Source organism: Lampetra fluviatilis, chromosome 6, assembly GCF_964198595.1.
Source record: "Lampetra fluviatilis chromosome 6, kcLamFluv1.1, whole genome shotgun sequence".
Classification (NCBI taxonomy): Eukaryota; Metazoa; Chordata; class Hyperoartia; order Petromyzontiformes; family Petromyzontidae; genus Lampetra; species Lampetra fluviatilis.
The window spans coordinates 9,462,631-9,482,704 of NC_136280.1; the positions used below are offsets into that span (position 1 = coordinate 9,462,631).

Sequence of the window (20,074 nt, forward strand, 5' to 3'; positions counted from 1 at the left end):
AAATGTGCTGACATGACATTTGTTTCACCATGAGCACAATAGCATGGCGACTCTCCACCATGTGCCGATTCCGTAAACCACAATAATGCAGTACTGTGAACCCCAATCCTTCTAATCTGGAAAATAAAACGTACCCCTCAGAAAGCCCGGGTTTACCCTCGATTTAGTAGAAGTCCAGGGCAAACAATGCTTGGAGCTTTAAGCAAACGATCGCAAGAACGCTCGCTTAAGCAGGTTTTAAGCGGCCTTATCCAGACCCTCCTAACCTTTCCTCACGAAATTAGTGGGACACACATTCATAAAAAGAGGGACTATGAAGGGGCTTAGCACGCCCCCCCCCCTTTCCCCCCACTTCTTCCAAAAAACGTACTCAATTAAAAAAATGGTGGTACAATGAAAAAGGGCATTGAAATCAAGCCATGGGGGTCTCAGACTTTTGGCCAAGCACACATTGGGCGAGAGCAGGTTGCGTTGTGGGGCAAAAGGAGATTGAATCGTTAGCCATTTTGTTTAGTGGATATTGAATCGTTAGCCATTTTGTTTAGTGCTTTACATTAAAAAAAGAGCATCGCTGACTGCGTCGCGCCCCCTAAGCAACACAAACTAGGTTGACACGACCGGGTTGACCGCGCTTGCACTACGTTTCTCTGCGTCCATGCCGCCGTCCACCGCCTGTCGCTTAGTTCATTGTTAACCGAGCTGCGGTAGTTCGGGAGCCTCACCTGGTGGACCGCAGGGGAGGATCTTCAGAGGGGCCTACCGTTATGGGGAGGGGGGGGGGTGACCATGGTTGCACTTGCACCTCCGATTAGCACGGTTGGCTAGGTACGGTGCGAAAGAAGTTCAACATGCGTATGGTTCTCAGGTGAAAAGCAGAATGGCGGTCAGTCATCTTTCGTTGCGTCAATCGTAGTAAAACGATGAAAGCAATCCCGTTGTAATAAGTTACCGGTAGAATGATGATTAGAAAACTACAGCTATCTATAAATGCATGTCGCTAGAGAGGACTCAATGCCAACTCGTTCAATTAAAATGTTATTTCTCGCTTTCCAGGTCAGGTCATGCCCACTCAAAAAACATGAACGAGCAGTTTGGACACATTTTATTTTTGCCTGTTTGTCGGTGTCTCGCTCATTCATGTGCTACTTTTGGTTATTGCCTTATACGATATTCAGAATGACAGACAATAAATCCTTCGTTAATGTCAATCCGCTGATCAATGAGGGCCTCCCCACGCTGTGCGGGCCATGGGGATGATTTGACCACCACAGGTCACCATGTTGCTAGATGCCGGTCGGGTGCATTGCCATCTGTTGTACACTTTGCAGCCTGTGATGCCTGTTATTCATTCATCCGTGAATGACCACCGTTAGATGCGATGTGTTCCAGGTGATTTGCTCATAGGCAAATCGTGCAGGCTATGCCAGTCCTCAGCATTGCTGGAGTTTTGCGTGCATACTTGTTGCAGATGCCAAGGAGCGTACCGATTTTAAAGAGCGATGTTATTTTAGTTGTGTTGATTCGCCTGGGGCGCGGAGAGGACTGTGAAAAAATGGTGTTCCCCGTGCATGTCATTTTCATTGCAGTGCAGAAGTGATAAAATCACACATTTACCTGAGGTGCCCGCCCCCCCCACCGTCACATTTCAAAACAGTTGCTTGTAATTCATTATTTCTGGAACTGTTATTAGACGTGTGCTCCGTTGTCCTTCGAAATGTGGCTGCACTGCACGCGGACAAGTTGGGATTGGGCTGTAAGCTTGTGATTTCAGTGAAATTTGCTTTGAATGTCTCGCCACCGTTTGCCGTCTCTCGAATGTGAAATGCAAATAGAGAAAGCGGGCCGTTTCACTGGCTTCGCGTTGGCTTCGTGCGTGACCTCTTGTGCAAGTCTTTCTAATGGAAATTAAGCCATGCAATCAAGAGTTGTGCGTTTCATACCAGCACGAACATCAAGGCTGAATTATTTTAAATTTTCATCATTTTGCATGCCGAGTTTTAGTTATCGATACCCTAACGGCCAAATACCGTGGTGGATTTTAATGTACAGACGCGTGCCTTTTTCCCGAGTGCAACAGGATAGCATTGCCTGTTCTGTCAGCTCCCTTGAAATCCCCATCGCGAAGGCAGATTAACCCAGTTTTGCCGGCTGCCCGGTCCGCAGCCAGAGCGAGCACCCCCACTCCCTTCACCCAAGCCGTGCACTGCCCCCCCCCATCCCGAACCCACGCACACACACCATGAGAACCATGAGAACCCACGCACACACACCATGAGAACCCACACACACACACCATGAGAACTCACGCACACACACCATGATAACCCACGCACACACACGATGAGGGCCCATTCATTGAGTCGGGTACGCACGCAAAATCTGTCAAAACTTGACCCCTCTCCAACCCCCCCCCCCCACCTGTGTACGTACAGCTTGACACACACCCCCCACCCCCGATTCGTATAGAACGGCGCCGATATTTAATCCACGCAGAAACGATCAAGGATTAATCGTATTAACGTGTTTAAGCCAACAGGTAGTCAGCCGCCGGACTATCGAACTCATTTGAAAGCCAATGGAGACAAATTATTATCATCGAGGCTTCATCACCCTCCCCCCCCCGTTTCCTATTCGTACATTGTCAGTAGACCCCTCCCCCCTTGGGCTAACCCCCCCTCCCCCCTCCATGCGAACGCGCTCAATGGATGGCCCCCCATGGGTTAACCCCCCCCCCCTTGGGTTAACCCCCCCCATTGGGTTAAACCCCCCCCCCCTTGGATTAACCTCCCCCCCTTGGGTTAAACCCCCCGAACGCACTCAATGGATGCCCCCCATGGGTTAACCCCCCCCCCCTTGGGTTAAACCCCCCCTTGGGTTAACCCCCCCCCCCCCATTGGGTTAAACCCCCCCCCCTTGGGTTAAACCCCCCCTCCCCCCTCCATGCGAACGCACTCAATGGATGCCCCCCCCTCGTCCAGCTCAGCCGACAAAGCCCCCGCCCCGCCCCCTTGCGCGCCAGGTGTCCACTCTGGGGTGGGGGGGGTGCCTCCGGGTTGCCGTGGCGACGGGTGACCCCACCCACGGGTGACCCCACCCACTCCCCCGAGAGGGACCGGAGGAGGGCCCTCGAGTGATTTTATTATTCTCTGAGGCGGCGCGGGGGGGGGGCTCGCCTTGAGCCCCCCCCCCCTCTCGCTGCCACCGCTACTCGAGTGGGTGTCGCGCTCTGCCTCTCCCCCCAGCCAGCCCGCCTCCATCCCTTCCTCCCTCTCGTCTCCCTCTCCTCTCCCTCGGCGTGCGTGGCACGCGGCGAAGGAGCGGAGGAGGAGGAGGTCGCGTTTTTTGGCGAAAGGGACCGCGGAGTTGGGGAGAGGCGGTGAGCATACGGACGTGGCGGCTGTTACCGCCCGCCCCCCGTCGTGGTGGTCGTCGTGGTCGTGGTGGCATCGCTGTCACCGCTGTGAGGGTGGTTCGGGGTGGGGGGGTAGAAGGTGTTCTGATGAAGAGTGAACGGTGAGGCTTGTGTTGTGTTGGTGTGTTCAGCCGCTGTGTTGTGTATTTATTCTGGGTTGGGTGTTTTTTTTGGGGGGGGGGGAGCGAGGTTGATTATTGTTTGTTATTGTGTTTTTTTGTCGTATTTTTACGATCGTTTCAGTTGTAAACTGAACCGTGATGTTTTAATGGGGTTATTTATTTATTTATTCCCAGTGCTGCTGTGTGGAAATTGTGCAGCATTGGGAAGACTTCTACTACTCGCTAGCCTGGGGCACGGGAAGCCCTCTCGCAGCACTTTCATCTCGTTTCTGATTTATTTTGTTCCTGCTTTTTTCAATTATAGGATGCACTGGCAGTGACATTGAAATTCTTACTCGTGTCTCTTTTTAAACCATTGCAGTTTATTTTATAAAAAATAAATGTGGTCAAGTTGCCCCTTGATTCTTGAAATATCTGTCGTAATAAATAAATCCCATAAATCACCGCAATTGTGATGACCATTTAAATGATTAGACAATCGTACTCTCTGAAAAACACAGCAACGAGAGAGCCACTTAACGATGCGTAGTCATTACCAACACATTTTCCATGCCGTGACAACCATTTGTCCTGTGGCGGTGAAGGGGGCTTAATATTGTGCAGGTTATCATTCAATTTTGAAGATGAAATAAGACGAAAAAACCACCACCAACTTCGCTCCCCGCTCGCGAATCGCTCCAACAAAACGCTGCCTCTGCGCTAAATCTTCGTGCTCGAGAACAAGTGGCTTGCCCCTTCCTCATTGCCTCCCTGGTGCAAGTGCAAATGTGGCCATCGTCGTTGCCATGACCGGTCGTGCTCCACTCGGTTGATGGCTGTCGACACGGACCTTCCAGTGATGTGGCAAAATGCAAGCGTTTTCATTCCTCCCTCTGTGACTCGAGGACTCCCGTCTGCCCTCTGGTAAGTCCCCCTTGGGGGCTTGCAATTCCTTATCTCGACTAAGGTGTGTCTGGTTTGTGTTGTTGGACTGGTTGCTGGTTGTGGGCTCAGCGCAGTGACTGTGATTGTATTTACTGTGGTCTAGCTTTTGGGCGCCACGGTCTAGTTTGTGTAGACTGTATTATATGGCTCTATACAGCACTGTTCTATAATGGGCTTCAGGTCAATAATGATTCATCCCCCCACCTCCCCGACTTCCCCATACGATTTGATTAATTATCACCATTTCGTGTCACAATTCAAGGAAAGAATGGATCTTCCTTGTTTACATTGTGTTCAATGGTAACGTCTCGAGTGGCGCGAGCTGGATACGTCCCAGCAGATATACGAAGTGAAAATAATCGGTTTCTCACGGTAACATTTTGATCTATACATCCCTAGAGACGGACTCGATCTTCGTCGATGCATCGCTGCATTGTTATACCGTCCACTGAACACATCCAGACAATAACATGTTGGCTTGTGTTTTAGCCCCAGTTTAGCGTGGGCAGTCATAGGCCAGTGCAGATGATTACTGCTAGTGCAGTCTAGAATGTAAAGTGTGAATGTGTACGTACTTGAAACACTCCATTTTCCAAGCATATTTCCTGCAGCTGTTGTAATAATTTTTCAAAGAAAGCGTCGATAGCTGCTAAGGTTTAACATGTAGGATAATTTGTTATTGATTTTCGTTTGAATTACAGTTGATATATGTGGTTGAAGGGAAAACATTAGTCGGCTCTTTGCTCATGTGTAATACTTATTATCCGAGTAAAGAGTCACCGTGTTGGCATTGATTATAATCCGTCACTTCACGGTTTTCTCTTCTAGCAAGTCTGATTGGTTTAGGACACCTGTTTGGCCAACATTTTTCTCACATGCCCTTTGCTTGTTGGTGCTTCATGCTGTAGCTGGTCCCCGCTTCTTATCCACAGCACAAACTCGGGCGTTATTTATTTACTTGTTGAAAATTACACTTGGCAAGAGGCAGAGCGGTGGGGTTGTAGGACAATTTAATATTCGCCAACGTTTCCAGTGGGAGCGCAATTCCAATTTCACTCGCTGTGATTTAATGTAAACGCAAGGAGTAGCGAGCACTCTGACCATGGGCACAAACAGATAACCTGCCGGGGTACACACACATACACACACGTGACCGCGTAACCACATCCTTACTTGGCAGACTCGGGCATCTCATGCCGCGTTCTCACAGCCATGCAAGAGCCGGCTGGCTGAGTTTGAGAACAGCTGGGCAAGTGTAGAACCAAACTGTGATCGGCTCGGTCTCATTAGACATCTGAATCTGGCTCGGTGCCAAGCAGGTCCAGAGTCTTACTAATGACATCTTCATTGCGAGTGACGCCACCCGGTACACTTTGAGGACAGCGTCGTCACTCGCCATCTACATGCATCTCCACTCGTTCATTTACTTGTGACATCTGCGGCATAACTCGACTTTTGCAGTGCAAAAACAACCTGTTGCCACCATTGGAACCTCATTTGCCAGTAAAAATATGATAATAGTTTTTTTTTCCCTTCTATCTGGCAACAAAACTGACACCTTTTTACAAGGAGTCATGTTTGCATAGACCACAATACCTGCAGTCATAATGCTAACAAAAAACACAACTCTGATAATGTGCATTGTCCTTGAAATTGATTGGTCCACACCCGAGACAGCTTTCCTTAGAGCCTAGTCTCACATGGGTTGGACCAGATGACGCCAAAAGGCGCACAACTAAAAGACAATGCATTGTCTTTGAGTTGTGCGCCTTTTGGCGTCATCTGGTCCAACCTGTTGCCACTTGAGCAGTGTTAGGCCGGCTCGGCATGGCCCCAGTGCATCTGGGCTGCACGAGTGGAAAACAGGATTAGCTCGCTTTGCTTGGACAGCTACTTGCGTTAAGCTGTTTTGCCGTGGGAAAGAGTAAAGACGGTCGGAGAGTCAGCATGTGGTGAGTGGCATCTTTCACTTTGGGAGATTTCGGGGCCATGTTCCTCTAAAAAAGAACGGCTAATATTTATACTGGTAATGTGTTATTGTTTGGGGTGGCGTAAGCGGACTGAAGCATTTGTTAAACCTCGTTATAATTGTTAATTTGTAAAAACTCTTATGGGTGTAGTTAGTATGAAGCCCACTCATAAACTGTACTACAGAGGGTTAAAGTTGACGTGAGTATAAGTGCTGAGCTCATGAAAATTGTATTGAATTTCAGCTTGTTATGAAAATATTGATTTGAATCAGCTCATCAGTGGCGGTAAAGGTCAGTTACACTTTCAGCAGTCAAGATATTTTCAGAGAAATAAATTATATATGATACGTAAGTGTTTATTCACAAAATTAAATATGAAAAATCAGCTGCTTATTCAGATCGTTTACATTACTTCTTGTAGATATATCAGTGGATTAATTGTTAGCACACCTTACTTACAATCCAGAGGTCACCAGTTCGCCTGGTGTGGCAGTTGAAACAATGACACAAGTTTCTTAGTTCTCCCTGCCTCTGTCCACCCAGCAATATGAATGGGTACAAGACATTCAGTTTATTGGCAAGTCGTATGTGGTGGGATAAAGTATGGGTATTTCCACCTCTTCCAAGACATCTGGTCGGTGTGAAAGTGTAGGCAAAACATCTCCTATAGAGAGGTTCTATAAAGCTCCCTCTAGTTCGTGGAGGCCCTTCTTCCAGCAGTGGAATGAGCAAATAAATAGCAGGGCTGCGCATTTACCCCTCATACCAGGATAAACATGTTCCATTTGCAGCTTTTGCAAGGCTCTCATGAAGCCATGTGGTCACAACATCCCATATATTCTGAGGCCCTGCCGTTGAAATTTCTCGCAGTAATTCTCAGTTATGTACTCTTTCATGTTCTCTCGTGAAGTTGCCATTATCACCGGGATCGTACGGTTCAATGCCGTTGGATATTTTTGTGTATCAAACTATCTTTGCATTGTTCCAAAATCCGCAAGAACTGGGCGTAGAAGAATGATTGAGCATCGGTGTCCATTGTACACGCATTGCCCTTCATCATCCCGCTGCTGGAGGAAGGCCTCCCCACCATGTACGGGCCGTGGGGGTTAATTGAATATACTTCACCATGCTGATCAATGTGGATTGGTGAATGCGAATACATTACTGCAGACATGGGAGCACAGTACAATAGTACAACCGTGATTTTGCTGCACTGCCCTCTGCTGCCCAGAATGTAGCCCTGCAACCTATAACACGTGAATGGTGGTTGCCCATCCAGGCATTTTCCAGGCTCAAGTCTGCTTCAGCTTCGGAAATCTGATTGAAGATTGGGCACCTTCAATGTGATTTTGTTATAGACCGATTTTTGTTACAGTGCTGTTTCTATACTGCATTTGCACTCCACAATGTTGAGGGGAAAAAATAACACTTTCGGCACAAACGTAATGAATGAACGCATTTATGAACACTACATTATCATCCTTTATATAAATAATAAACTCACACCCGTGTCTCTTAAAAAAAAAGGAGGAATGTGACATCTCAATGGTCTCTCCGCCACTCCTAAATTAAGGGATCGATTCCGCGACCGATCAATCGATCTGAAGCCACGATGCTCAAGTAATGGTGGCACTGCAGGAGACCTCCTCGGGCTTTGCGCAGCTGCGCGATTACCCCTGGGTTTCAAACCGTTTAGTGACAGATGTTGAGTTATTGCTCACGTCGCCGCGCTCCCTCTCGCAACGCGTGGCAGTCGCATTAATTAATGCAAATACATGTAGCAGCCAAAATAGGGATGCCCGCTGCCTTGGTGTGCTACACGGGTTTAGTTCGTAAACCAGACGTTCAATCCAGGTCTCCGGTTCGACTCGATCTCCTGGCGCGACAGTGGGCCCCGCTGTCCACCCAACAGTACAAATGGATTCACCACAGCCGATCGGCAGGTGGCATGCCGTGGAGTAAAGTGGAAGAAGGTGCGGAGGCCAAAATACCTTCTTGCGGGGGTTTCAAGTGGAGACTCTTCCCCCAGCGGTGGCATGAGCAAGCAATTATAGAGCTGCGCCTTTACTTTATACGTATATAAACTGATGGTGTCAACAGATGCAGGCAGTCGGCAGTAAATGTTAATGACATTTTAAAAGAGCTCTGAGCGATAAGAATTGGGGTGGCATCTCCGTTGGTTGCAAGGAGCGACGCACGCGGTGCTGCTTAGCGGTGATGTGCCTTCCGCTGTGTCCATTCCGCTCGCAAACAATAACGTCCCAAACTGCTTATCGATGTCAAATCTTTGTCATTGGTCTATGACAAGATTCACACCTGTGAATATAATAGTGGGAGAAATGACGGTGAACGGTATGGCGCAGTTCTTAAAATGATTATGATGTAATAATATAAAGGACTGGACACACAATCGTCAATAACACTGTGTGTGCCTTAAAAGGGAAAAAAAGGTGATGTTTCGTTGAATGGCCCTTTTTCCTAAGCACACGCGACAACAAAAACATCTCGCATTCATCATCAACACTGTGGCTTTAAAAGGATAGAAATATATAATAGGTGACATTTTGGGTAATGGCCCTGATGTCATAGCATTATCAGAAACGTCTCCTATATTATATATATCTTTCCTATTATGGCCACAATGTTATTGATGAATGTTTTGAGGTTCTATTTCATGTGTTAATTTAGCTGAGCACCACAGCCAACGCAAAATCACCTAAGAATGACGTCATAATAGTTTTTTTTATTAATCTAAGGCCTCCTGATGTGTAGAGGTCATGGGGGGGGGGGTTATTTGAGCATACAGTACATGACCAGGTTGGCCAGTGCTGGTTAGTGCTGGCCCATGACTGGTTAAGCTATTAGCCGTGGTTGGAATCAAACTCGGGTCCGATGGTTCATTGTGTAATGCTGGACACTGCTAAGAACTGCTCCCCCGATTATTTAAATCTTGTACTATTATTTCTGCATAATTTACAATTCGTCTGTTGTATAAATTCAAAGTCTGGTAATTTGATTTTGACAATTATGTAATTCTTCACATATGAATCAAATACTACGAATAGCAAAACAAAATCATGACCCGTTGCTCAACGCGCATATAATCCTTTTACCTTCGCTGACCATCGGTGTTTTCTTCCACTTTTGTCCACTTTTCCCCTACTTATCGTGACCGTTAATGGGACATCACTGAGTCATCCACACCATCTCAAGATGCTATCAAACAGCGTATTGGTCTGGAAAGCGAATAATAGGCTGATAAGACTAAAAAACATATTTGTATGTAATTATATAGATGCTTGTCTGTTTTCTCTGTGTGGGTTAATGGGGGGGAGGGGGGGGTTGGACTATACTTCTCCACACTGCCCAGTGCCGTTTGGCGATGGCTTGGTGAGGATAGGTGCATAGTACAGTACAACAATGGTATTTGCAGCATTGCTCGCTCCTGCCCACATTGTTGCCCCGTAGTAGCCTGTAACAACCTGTCCTATCCATGTGGTCACTCCAGCCAAGTACACTCCAATACATTTATTTGGTGTTGTTGCATTGGCAGTGGTGTACGAGCACAGTTTACAAAAAAATAAGATCAACATATTTGTCAACAACATTGTGGTCTTTAAAGGAAAAAGATCTCATTTTTTGGCACTGACCCTCGTTCATGGCATCCTTTTTCATGGCACAAGCAGAAGGGTCATTGCCAGAAACGTTTCCTATATATAAAAAAAGTGTTATTCCTCTTCAGGCAATTTCTGGCCGACGTAAGTTTTTTTTATAACATTCACAGTTGAGCTGTGGGTGGGGAAAAAAACCATTGATTTATGGAAAGGCCATAGATAGAGCAGTGGTGGCACATGCCTGTAATCCAGCACTGGAGGGGAGGATTGGTGGATCACTCAGATATTGTAAAGCTTCCTTCCCGTGGGTGTCGGCCTTTCTTCAGTTATGTGCTATGGAGAAGACCCATTGCCCATAATGTCGCCTGTGATGTGTATATTTTCGTTAAGGCAGTCGTATTGACGAATGTTTGAGTTTTTTTGAAAGTACAATCCAGGCTTTTGGCTTCCGAGGTCTGATAAGACCGGGCGCATTCCGGATGATTTGACCAAAGGCCTGTCTTCATTACACAGTCAATAATCCTTCCAGACAGACACATAGGGCTTTGGATGTGAGAATGGTTTCCTTGGCTGCTTGCATTGGGTCATGCGTGTGGCCAATCAAGTGGTGTGTGTGTGTATGGCACAGATAGCGTCGTTTCTAGGTACATAGTGATGCAACGATTCAAATCGGCCCGACACTCACGAGACGTGCATCGATTTGCTCGCGTGCGTACGAATTTATGATTTAATTTTACCCGAGTATGCATGTGAGAACCAATTATTATTAACGATATGCATGTGACGTTTAGGGTAATGAAGGGAATGGGATTGTACAAATCAAATAATAAACAATGGTAAGGCAATGGTGACAGTTAGACGGAAAAAATAAATGATTAATCCAATACCGACCCTAAATCATCACCAATAATAAAATCTCTGGGAACAGGGCTCTATTGTGAATCTTTTCAACAATGCATTGCAGTGCGGTTAAGTCCCGTCACATTTACTAACACAGCTGGAGATTTTGGTCTTACTGCTGAAATGTGAAAAAAATGTAATGAAATGCATTTGGGTTGTGGTTTTATTTATTATTACTACCCGAAAAGACCGAGGCACACTGAGGAAATCTACTTCAAAGCGTTCACACTGGCCTGTGGCTCGAGCTCCGTGTCAATCGCGTATTCATTTGTGAGCCAGTGCCTCTATAAACGCCTTTGTGATGTGTACAGTGCTGTTAACGCTGCTGGCTTAGCCTGTCGTTTTGGAATCGCTTAATTTACTCATTTTAGCTAGAACTGCTCTATACCACCATTAAACGTGTTACGAGGAAAAGTAAACAGTTTTGCGAACGTGTAAACTTCATTTTCTGTTTGTCAGTGTTCCCCGCCATATGTTTAACAGCGCCATTGTGTGCCTACCTTTTTACGATCGATAATCTGAAGGGCAAAATGACCTTTGTATTTTTTTTTGTAAGTTCCTGCTCTGAGCAATAAGCCAAGTGCCGAGCACCAGACAGCCGATGCCCTTCACCGAGACGGCGTCCGTGTCTCCCAGCTGTGCGCGTAATGGCTCACCCCCAACCCCGGGGTGATTCGACGGCTCATCGCTATTCCAGGATCTTAATTCAAGAGCCGAATGGCTCACAGGGCTATACCAAATAAACTGAGACTGAAAACTGAATTCGATTCGACAAAGATTCATTTAAGATTTTAAAAAATGCTCAATTTTTATTGTTTATGCCGTATATATTGTGTCTTGATTGTTTTGTCGCATTCACTTTTGCTGTCGTAAAGGCATATTTGCATGTATTTTGTATGATTTGTATATGTAGTTGAATCTTTGGCATTCAGTTCATTGTTTATATCACGAGTGTAAGAGTAGGTTTTAATCAATAAAATAATGAATGTTAGACACGATACATTTTGGATTTATATAGCATCTAAATTCCACTTCATCTCAAGACGCTTTTCAGAAATAGGGGACATGTATTTTGTAGCGAGGTAATCGTGAGAGGAGTAAAGGGAAGGTCTTGATCCTAAACTTGAACATCAGTGATGGCTGGGAAAAGGGAATTCCAGATTTTTGGGGGCAGTAGAGGAGAATGAGCGACATCCCATTGAGTAAAAGTTAACTGTTGGCTTTGGCAGAAAGGTTTGTTTGCTGGAGCAAAGAGTGCATGGAGTGAGGGGAGTAGAGTGAGATGAGAGGGGAGATCTAGGCAGGGGCTAGTCCAGGCGTCGGCAACCAAAATACTGTAACAAGAAGAGGCATTTTTTTCGAATTCAGTAATAACTCAATATTTCAAGAGCCGCAGTGCATGTGAATACGAGACGGTCGTCTTTCATAAATAACGTCACTAAGGAGCCCTTAAAGAGCCGAAAAAGCTGCTCCGGAGCCGGAGGTTTGCCGACCCCTGGGCTCGTCCATGGAGAATTTTTAAGATGTTAAGTTCGATTTAGAAATTGACCCGGGACTGGATTGGGAGCCAGCGATGAGATTGCCTGCTTCAAATTCCGAGAATTAATCACCTCCTGCTGGAATAGGCAGTCAGATCCATCATCTTTCACCAATACAGAACTCCCTTCTCCAGTGGCGTGTGACCACGTGGTACGTTTGGTGAAAACTGTTTGAATTGACATAGTGTCTAAGGTGGAGCTGCAGCTAAAGATTGTGTACAGAAGTAGGGCATATTAATCGTGGGAAATCATGAAACACCATTAAGGCAAAAACGCGTTAGTATGTTTATATTCGTTTGTCAGGTCATAGGAGCAAACACGACGGAGGAGATGATAACCTAAACAAGATGAGCATTCAAATTAATAAGAATCTTTATATATACACTTGAGGAATCTGATGAGCCGTAAAGTTATTTTTCACAAATGTCCATCAGGTGTCACAGATGTCTAGCAGGACATCGGATGCTCGTGCATCTTTATATCCACGAATCTGGAATTATAGCAAAATATTCTCTTAAATTTCGATTTAAAGCTTTCGTGACTGCAGGAATTCATCTTCTTGGTTTTTTCGGTAAAGTCACGTAGAAGGGAAGACGGCTGTTTGCGTTGTGGCCGAAACGTCATCAGAATTGTTTTATTATGTTTTATTTTTATTATTTTATTACTTCCCTTCTCCGTGACTTTACCGAAAAAACCAAGAAGGAGAAAAATATTCCCTTGTTGTGCTTACCTCTAGGTTCCTTTTAACAGCACAGAACGTGAACAAGTATATACTTTCGAGTTTTATTATTATCAATTATATTGCATCATATATTTTTCAGATGATGCTCTATGCTTTGTCAATCTTATTTGACAGACAACTATTACAGTTTTACCATGTTTAGTGGTTGTCTCCCTGTCACAGGTTGATTCACAAACCGTACCTCTCCATAACAAAGGCTCACCCTCTTAACCCTCACCTTACCATATTAATAAAAAGTATGCGGCCCTTGCCCCACCACCTTCTCCAACCATTATATAAACGGAGTGGTAGCTCCTGCAATCTCTCATTTACTTGATACAGCTGTCGTGGCTGTGACGGTTCCACCTGAAGACGGAAGCTTGTGTTGCCTCCGAAACGTCGTGATTTTTATTTTATTTTACTTTTTTAATGTTTTACCTACGTGACTTTACCGAAAAAACCTAAGAATATGGACAATACATCTCCTCCATATCTGTCTTTCCATATAAAAATATATAGCATTTTCCACACAACCCATCCGGCCCACGGCTTTCTGGGATTGTGTTACTTTCAGCAGCATAGATTCAGTCCAAGCAAACTCTGGACCTGTTTCCACTTACGATGTCTCACAGGCAGTCAGGCCTGTTTGAATCAGTGCTGGTGAACTGCCTGATGTTATAGGCAAGGAATGTTCTGGTTTGTAGTTTTGGTAACGTATAAGAATGTCGTTTTGCTGTACTAATTTGCACCAAGTTTCCCCTTGATATATATAGCTATTACTCCGAATGGGTTCTTGCCTGGTAATTATAACTCAGGCTCATCTATCATTAAATATTATGATTGCTGTACTTATTTAATCCCAAGTCTCCCTTGAAAATAGACCTCCTACTCCAACTAGGCCCTACATATTAGAGGTGGAACGAGTCATCAATTGATAGTCATTCTGAAAGCTCACGAGACATCTATTATTTTACGCATATGAATTGATGTTTATCCATTTGTATATGTTGTGTTTAATGGGTGAACTTGACCTCTGCAGCTGTGAGTGGCTGCTATATCCACCACACTGTAAAGAAGGTTATCGATTTCTGAATCGAATCACGATTGTGCATTGAGACGATTATGGAAATACCATGGGGGGGGGGTAGGTGGGGTGAATCAGTACAACTTCGATCTTTATTGCAGTGTAATATTCTAACAAGGCAACCACGCTGGGTGGCTTGGGACGCTTCTCCCATTACTCGTAGAATCTTCAATACGTTGCTTTAGTTTGACTGTTGCAATCTTTGATATTGACACTGAATTCTAAGAACCCTAAATACACTTGCAGTGTTCCACAGGTCTTAAATGCACTGGTTGTGAAAGTGTTTCCCTCCTTTGAGTTATTAAACTGTTATCAGTCGAAGTAAAACTATTCACCTGCTGTTTGATGTCTCACTCGCCACTATTGAAGACATCGTATATTTTCGTATAATTTGCTGTTGCGCAAATAGAGAATTTTGAAAACGTGTTTTTTTGTACGTTCTGTGCTGACGCTTGTGAATGTCTTTATTTCACAACGAGAGATCAGAAGTTTCATTTCATCGAAACCTCATCGTTTTTATACGTGTACACTGGAAGAAAGCGACATACATGTGACGTGACCTAACACATACAGTGTGTAACTTTGTCCCTGTGGCAGTAACTACAAACAGAGCAACTCTTTGCAATTATTGGTGATTTTAAGTGTGCCACACAGCGCTTGACGGGCCAGGTGTGCGTGCGTACGTGTGCGTGCGCGTGTGGTATCCATCACCAGGGGCGGCAAATTTCCGGCACCAGCCAGCCAGCCCTGAGAGCCCCGCCGGAGCGCCTGCGAGCTGTCGAGGAGTCCAACCGCTCGCTCAAGGCCGAGGTCAAGAAGCTCAAGCAGGAGGTGCAGCGCTCCAAGCGCCTGGTCAGTCCTGGCAGCAGCAACAGCTCGCACCATCACCCGCCTGCCCCAACCCCCCCCCCCCCCTCACGGCATTCATCACCCGTCAAGTATACAACAGAAACAATAACAGTTTCAATATATACAGTATCTGAAAACACATTACGTTTGGATAGAAGGAGGCATCAGGGATGTTGAGGAGGGGGGGCGGTGGGCAGGGAAACATGGGAGAGAGTAGAGAGAGAGCGACACCGCGGCCTAGCGTGAGATGAAGCCACCGGGACTCGGCACCAAAAACCACGACAACAATAACAACAACGAGCCCGAGGGACAGCAGGGGCAGCCTGCGCAACGAGTCCCCACGGTACCTTTGAGGAGCCCTTCACCAAAAGTCTATTTCACAGGAGTGAGATGGAATGTGGCGTCGCAGAATCATGAGGGATAATGTTGGCGCCGGGGGGGGGGCGTCTCTTAGCAGTGCATAGAACACGGCTGCTGATGATGATTAAATATCAGAACAGGGCTTATTATTAAAACAGTGCTCATTCTTAAAACAGTGCTCATAATAATCACACAGCTGTATTTATAAACATTGAGTAATAGCTTTATAATGTAAATAGTGTCATCTTTTAAATTTTTTCTGACTACATGAAAATTTGTGGTTCTAAACAAGACTAACATTACCCTGAATTTTAGTTGTGTCATTCCTCAATATATATTTATCGCTTTTATAAGTAGATATACAAACATACGTACAGTGCCTAGTGTGTACAACTTCCTTTATATTCATAAAGCATTTAAAAGCAACCACGTCCATGACACTGGACAGTAGCAATACGTGAGTGGCACTGAATTGCGGGGAAGGATGAGAGAATTTCTATGTGTAACAATAAGTACTTGTACAATATAGATGAGTTTAGTCATGTATATTCACCTCATTCTTCGTGTATACAGCGTGTGCATGTTCACTGCGTATATGCCGATGAATAGCGAGCATTTTCGAACGAATCCTACGGTGCATGACCTCATTAGAGTTATCGTGCCGTGTACAAGTGTGGGCATTGATTATGGGTCCCGGTTCTTTTATTTGTTCACGGACAAAAAAAACACAACTGCATTATTCTCCCACACCCTCGGAACGCTTTCCCATGGGTCACAGCTCCATCTGTCCTGAGCAGTGATTACACAACTGCACAGCAGCAGCACTGCTATCGCTGCAGGCAACCCTTTTTGGCCCGTGTCTAAATCACCGATGGAGGGGGAGGTGGTCAGGTGGCCCAGGGATCACAGCTCTGGGCTGACATCCAGGGTTCGAAGCTGGGTTTGATCCACCTGTAATTAAGACGTATTCTCAAACGAAGTGAGTCCGTGGTCTCAGCCTGGTCGCCAATGACTTGCTTAGTCCATTGCGTGTCAACAATGCGTCGGGCAACTCGCTGTCTCTCCCCCTGTCACGGTCTTGTGCCATCTCAGGGCTCTACCTACACACACAAAGCGCCTGTAGATGCTGTATCCTTCTGCACTGTTTGGTTCCACTTCTTCAGCTGTTGCCGTCGCCACCTTTTACCATTTACTGAGACCCCCATAAAGGCCCTCGTCCAACTGTGGATCGACAAAAAGGGCTGTACGTCTGCTGTGCCTTCTCTTCAACGCTATGCTTATGTATATATTTGTGGTTCAGTGAGTTCATGTGGCGTTGTTTAATGACCAATGTGATTCATGCCTGATTGGTCCTTGTTTGATCTCACCAGTGGTTGCGCACAAAAACTCAATCATAGTAACTTCCGCCCTTGTGAATTAAAGCTATCACTTTGACTGTCGGTGCAACAAACATGTCTTCTCCAAAAAGCAAATAGATAAGAGAGGTAACTTGAAGGGATGTCAGAAATACTTCTGCATGATCTGTTTCCGCGGGCCATTCTCCAACCTACAGGATGATGCTCTGCATGACTTCTGATAGTATAGATCATCTCGTGATGTTTCGATGAAGGTTATTGGCATTGCTCTCTTGATGCAATTGCTTCTTGTCAAAGAGGGTTTACTGAGAGAGAGACCCAGGCATATACAGTAAGCCCTATTCGGACATTTACATCCGAACACTCGTACTGTGCGAATGTAAATCCTGGCCAAAGCGTCAAGCGCTTACTCCTCATTCGCTTCAAGAAATATTCTGAAGCAGATTAGTGCTGGATACAGCCACATTTGGCAATGTGATTTTATTTGATTCTTAATGTATTGATAGTTTAAGGTACAATTTTATTGAGGTACTGTGTGTTGTCTTAGTGTGGTCTGAGACTGTTTTTGCTGTTGTTTTACTACCTTTCCCAAGCTTGGGTAATTGATGATGCAATTTGAACTTATATGCCTTATTTATTAAAGGGGCATCAGGGTGGTTTAATGTTATATTCCTCATCTGGTATGCAGGAGGTCGGGGGTTCGATCCTGACCCTGACAACTGTATATTTGGAGTTGGCATGTTTACCTTTCCTATGCTTTGCACTCCTATCGTCTTTTTGTATTGTTTGTTGAAGTAATGTTCTGACCCGCCCCTACTGCACATCTGTAAAAAAAGAGCTTTATTGCTCCTCAGATTCCTCCAGTATAAATAAATATTCTGATTCAGCTTTGTGCCGAGCAGAACAGATGAGTTTGTGCTCGCAGAAGTAATGATAATAATTATTGGAGGACACACAGCATAAAGAGCTAAGCTACTCTGGGCATTTATTGAGAACAGGCGGCAGTGGCCTTGACAAGATAATCACACGAGGATGGAAACACAATACAAGACATGTTGGGCTCATAAAGCATCTCGGCACACTGTCGTCTGCATCTCGCGACGCCGCACGGAAACAGTCGGCATATTTCTTTCGTACGGAGAGAGAGACAGAGTCATCGACAGAGAAAGGAGGCAATAGGACAAGGCTGCCAACATGACGGGTAGACAGCGATAAAGGAAACATGGGAATGAATCTCACAGTGGAAAGAATGGCACCAGAGCGGAGAGAGTGGAGGGTGCACAGCATGGATGCCACGAACATCCACGTGGGATCCGCTAAATTAATGAAGGCACTGTGGTCACTTTGGTGCTGCAGGTGGCAATGTTTTTAGCCCGGCTCCTTTAATGAGCTCCTTTATTACAATGTTCTCTACATTGCCGACTTGTAGTGTTCAGTCGTACAAATAAAGCTCTGGCCTCTTTCATGGGAGGACCACTCCAAGTCATCTTTGTTGTTCAGTTAGCATTGATCGTGGAATCCAGGCAATTTAAATATTTAAAAAAGTATATAATATATTTTTTAGGCAGCCCTTTTGTCTCGAGCACGGGGAAGTGCTCATGTCCAGTGCACAGCCATGAGCCAGTTGTAGAAATGCCACATTTCCATAGAGTTTGGTGAGACTTTCTATGGGACAACATCTTTGAACCATTGGAACCTCCTTTGCCAGTAGCAAAATATGATAATTGGTTTTTTACCCTTTTAGTGCGCCTTTTGGCATTATCTGGTCCAACACCATGTGAGACCAGGCTCTAAGAAATGCTGTCTCGGGTGTGGACCAATCAATTTCAAGGACAGTGCATACATTATCAGAGTTGTGTTTGTTGTTTACATTCCGACCGCAGGTATTGTGGTCAATGCAAACATGACTCCTTGTAAAAAAGGTGTCAGTTTTGTTGCCAGATAAAAGGGTAAAAAACCAATTATCACATTTTTGAACTTGCGTCGAGAGTCGTGTTCATTTTAATCACCCCAGAGCGACAAGGGGGGTCTGAGTAGACTTCCGACCAGGATTTGGAGACTCTCACCCGTCCGATTGCGTGCCCCTCGCTCTGCCACTGTGCCAAATCGGCTGGTTAGACGCATGCCTACACGTACACCCGCCTTGTCAGTCCACTGCTGGATGAGGATCTCCCCCACAGCTGTTTGCAATCATGAGGTTTATTTTACCTTGCTTGGTCACGCTGGCCAAATACTGATTGGTAAAGGTGGGAAGAATTCAGCGCAGTGATGGATTTAGCCGCGCTGCCTTCTGCTGCTCACCATGTAGAGTCCCGCCTAAGCCCTATGACAACCTATTGTGTGTGTGGTAACCCATCAAAGCGCTCTATCCTCGCTCAGCTCCCTACCCAGCTTCCGAGATCTGGTGAGACAGCATACATTCCGGGTGATTTGTTCATAGGCAGTAGTTAGGGCGAGCTCAAGTGCTGGCTGCGCATTGTGAGGTCCCATCCAACGCCGACTGCCATTGGAAATGTGCCACGTTTTATTCTCGGTCAAGGCAGCTACGACCGTGGGCATTTGACCTCTAATCGCTTATCTGCGGTGTACATCCACATAGACATAAAGCGATCGGCCGGTAGAGCAGTCGTATTGTTGAGTCATTTGTGGCGGTGTCGTAAAGTGTGGGTAGGTAACCTTTCATCATAGTCATCATCCCTGCCACCGCCACCACCATACCCTTTTGATCAATATCGAAAAGTAAAATGACCTTTTGAAAGTGAGTGAGTTGAGCAGTAAATGCAGGACACACACCACTTCAATCACCATTGCAAAAGTCTATGTTGTGTGTGTGTGTGAGATGAGTGCTTTCATGTACAGAATGGCCTCTTTATCCTTGCATAACATCCGGTGTTGCTATATATAGATTTTAAGTTTAATTTATTTGGTATAGCCCTGTGAGCCATGCGGCTCTTGAGTCGGGTGCAACCGCAACAAACAATATATGAACACAGAACATCTTAAAGCGACGACGCACAAGAGACACATCTAGTTCACTGTTCGGTGAACTAGATGACCTGAGTTAGATTCCCGTCCACAGCTAGCATCAGCGGCGAGCAATATCTGAACCGGCCCTGTCCGCCCCACCACTTCACTGACCGTCACCAGTCAGAGGTGGTGAAGTTCGGCCTGGGGAGGTCTTCATCCAGCAGTGGGTTGACAAGGGGCTGCAAATGAGCCAAATAA

General features: G+C 45.7%; 1 protein-coding gene across 1 annotated transcript in view; it reads left to right on the top strand.

Annotated features, from left to right (window-relative positions):
- Positions 1–20,074, top strand: part of LOC144933132 (peripheral-type benzodiazepine receptor-associated protein 1-like) — a 136,207-nt gene that overhangs the window by 45,554 nt on the left and 70,579 nt on the right. The window contains exon 6 of the mRNA XM_078857712.1: positions 15,000–15,137. Coding sequence (XP_078713838.1) covers positions 15,000–15,137 — 138 coding nt within the window. The remainder of the gene's footprint in view (positions 1–14,999; positions 15,138–20,074) is intronic.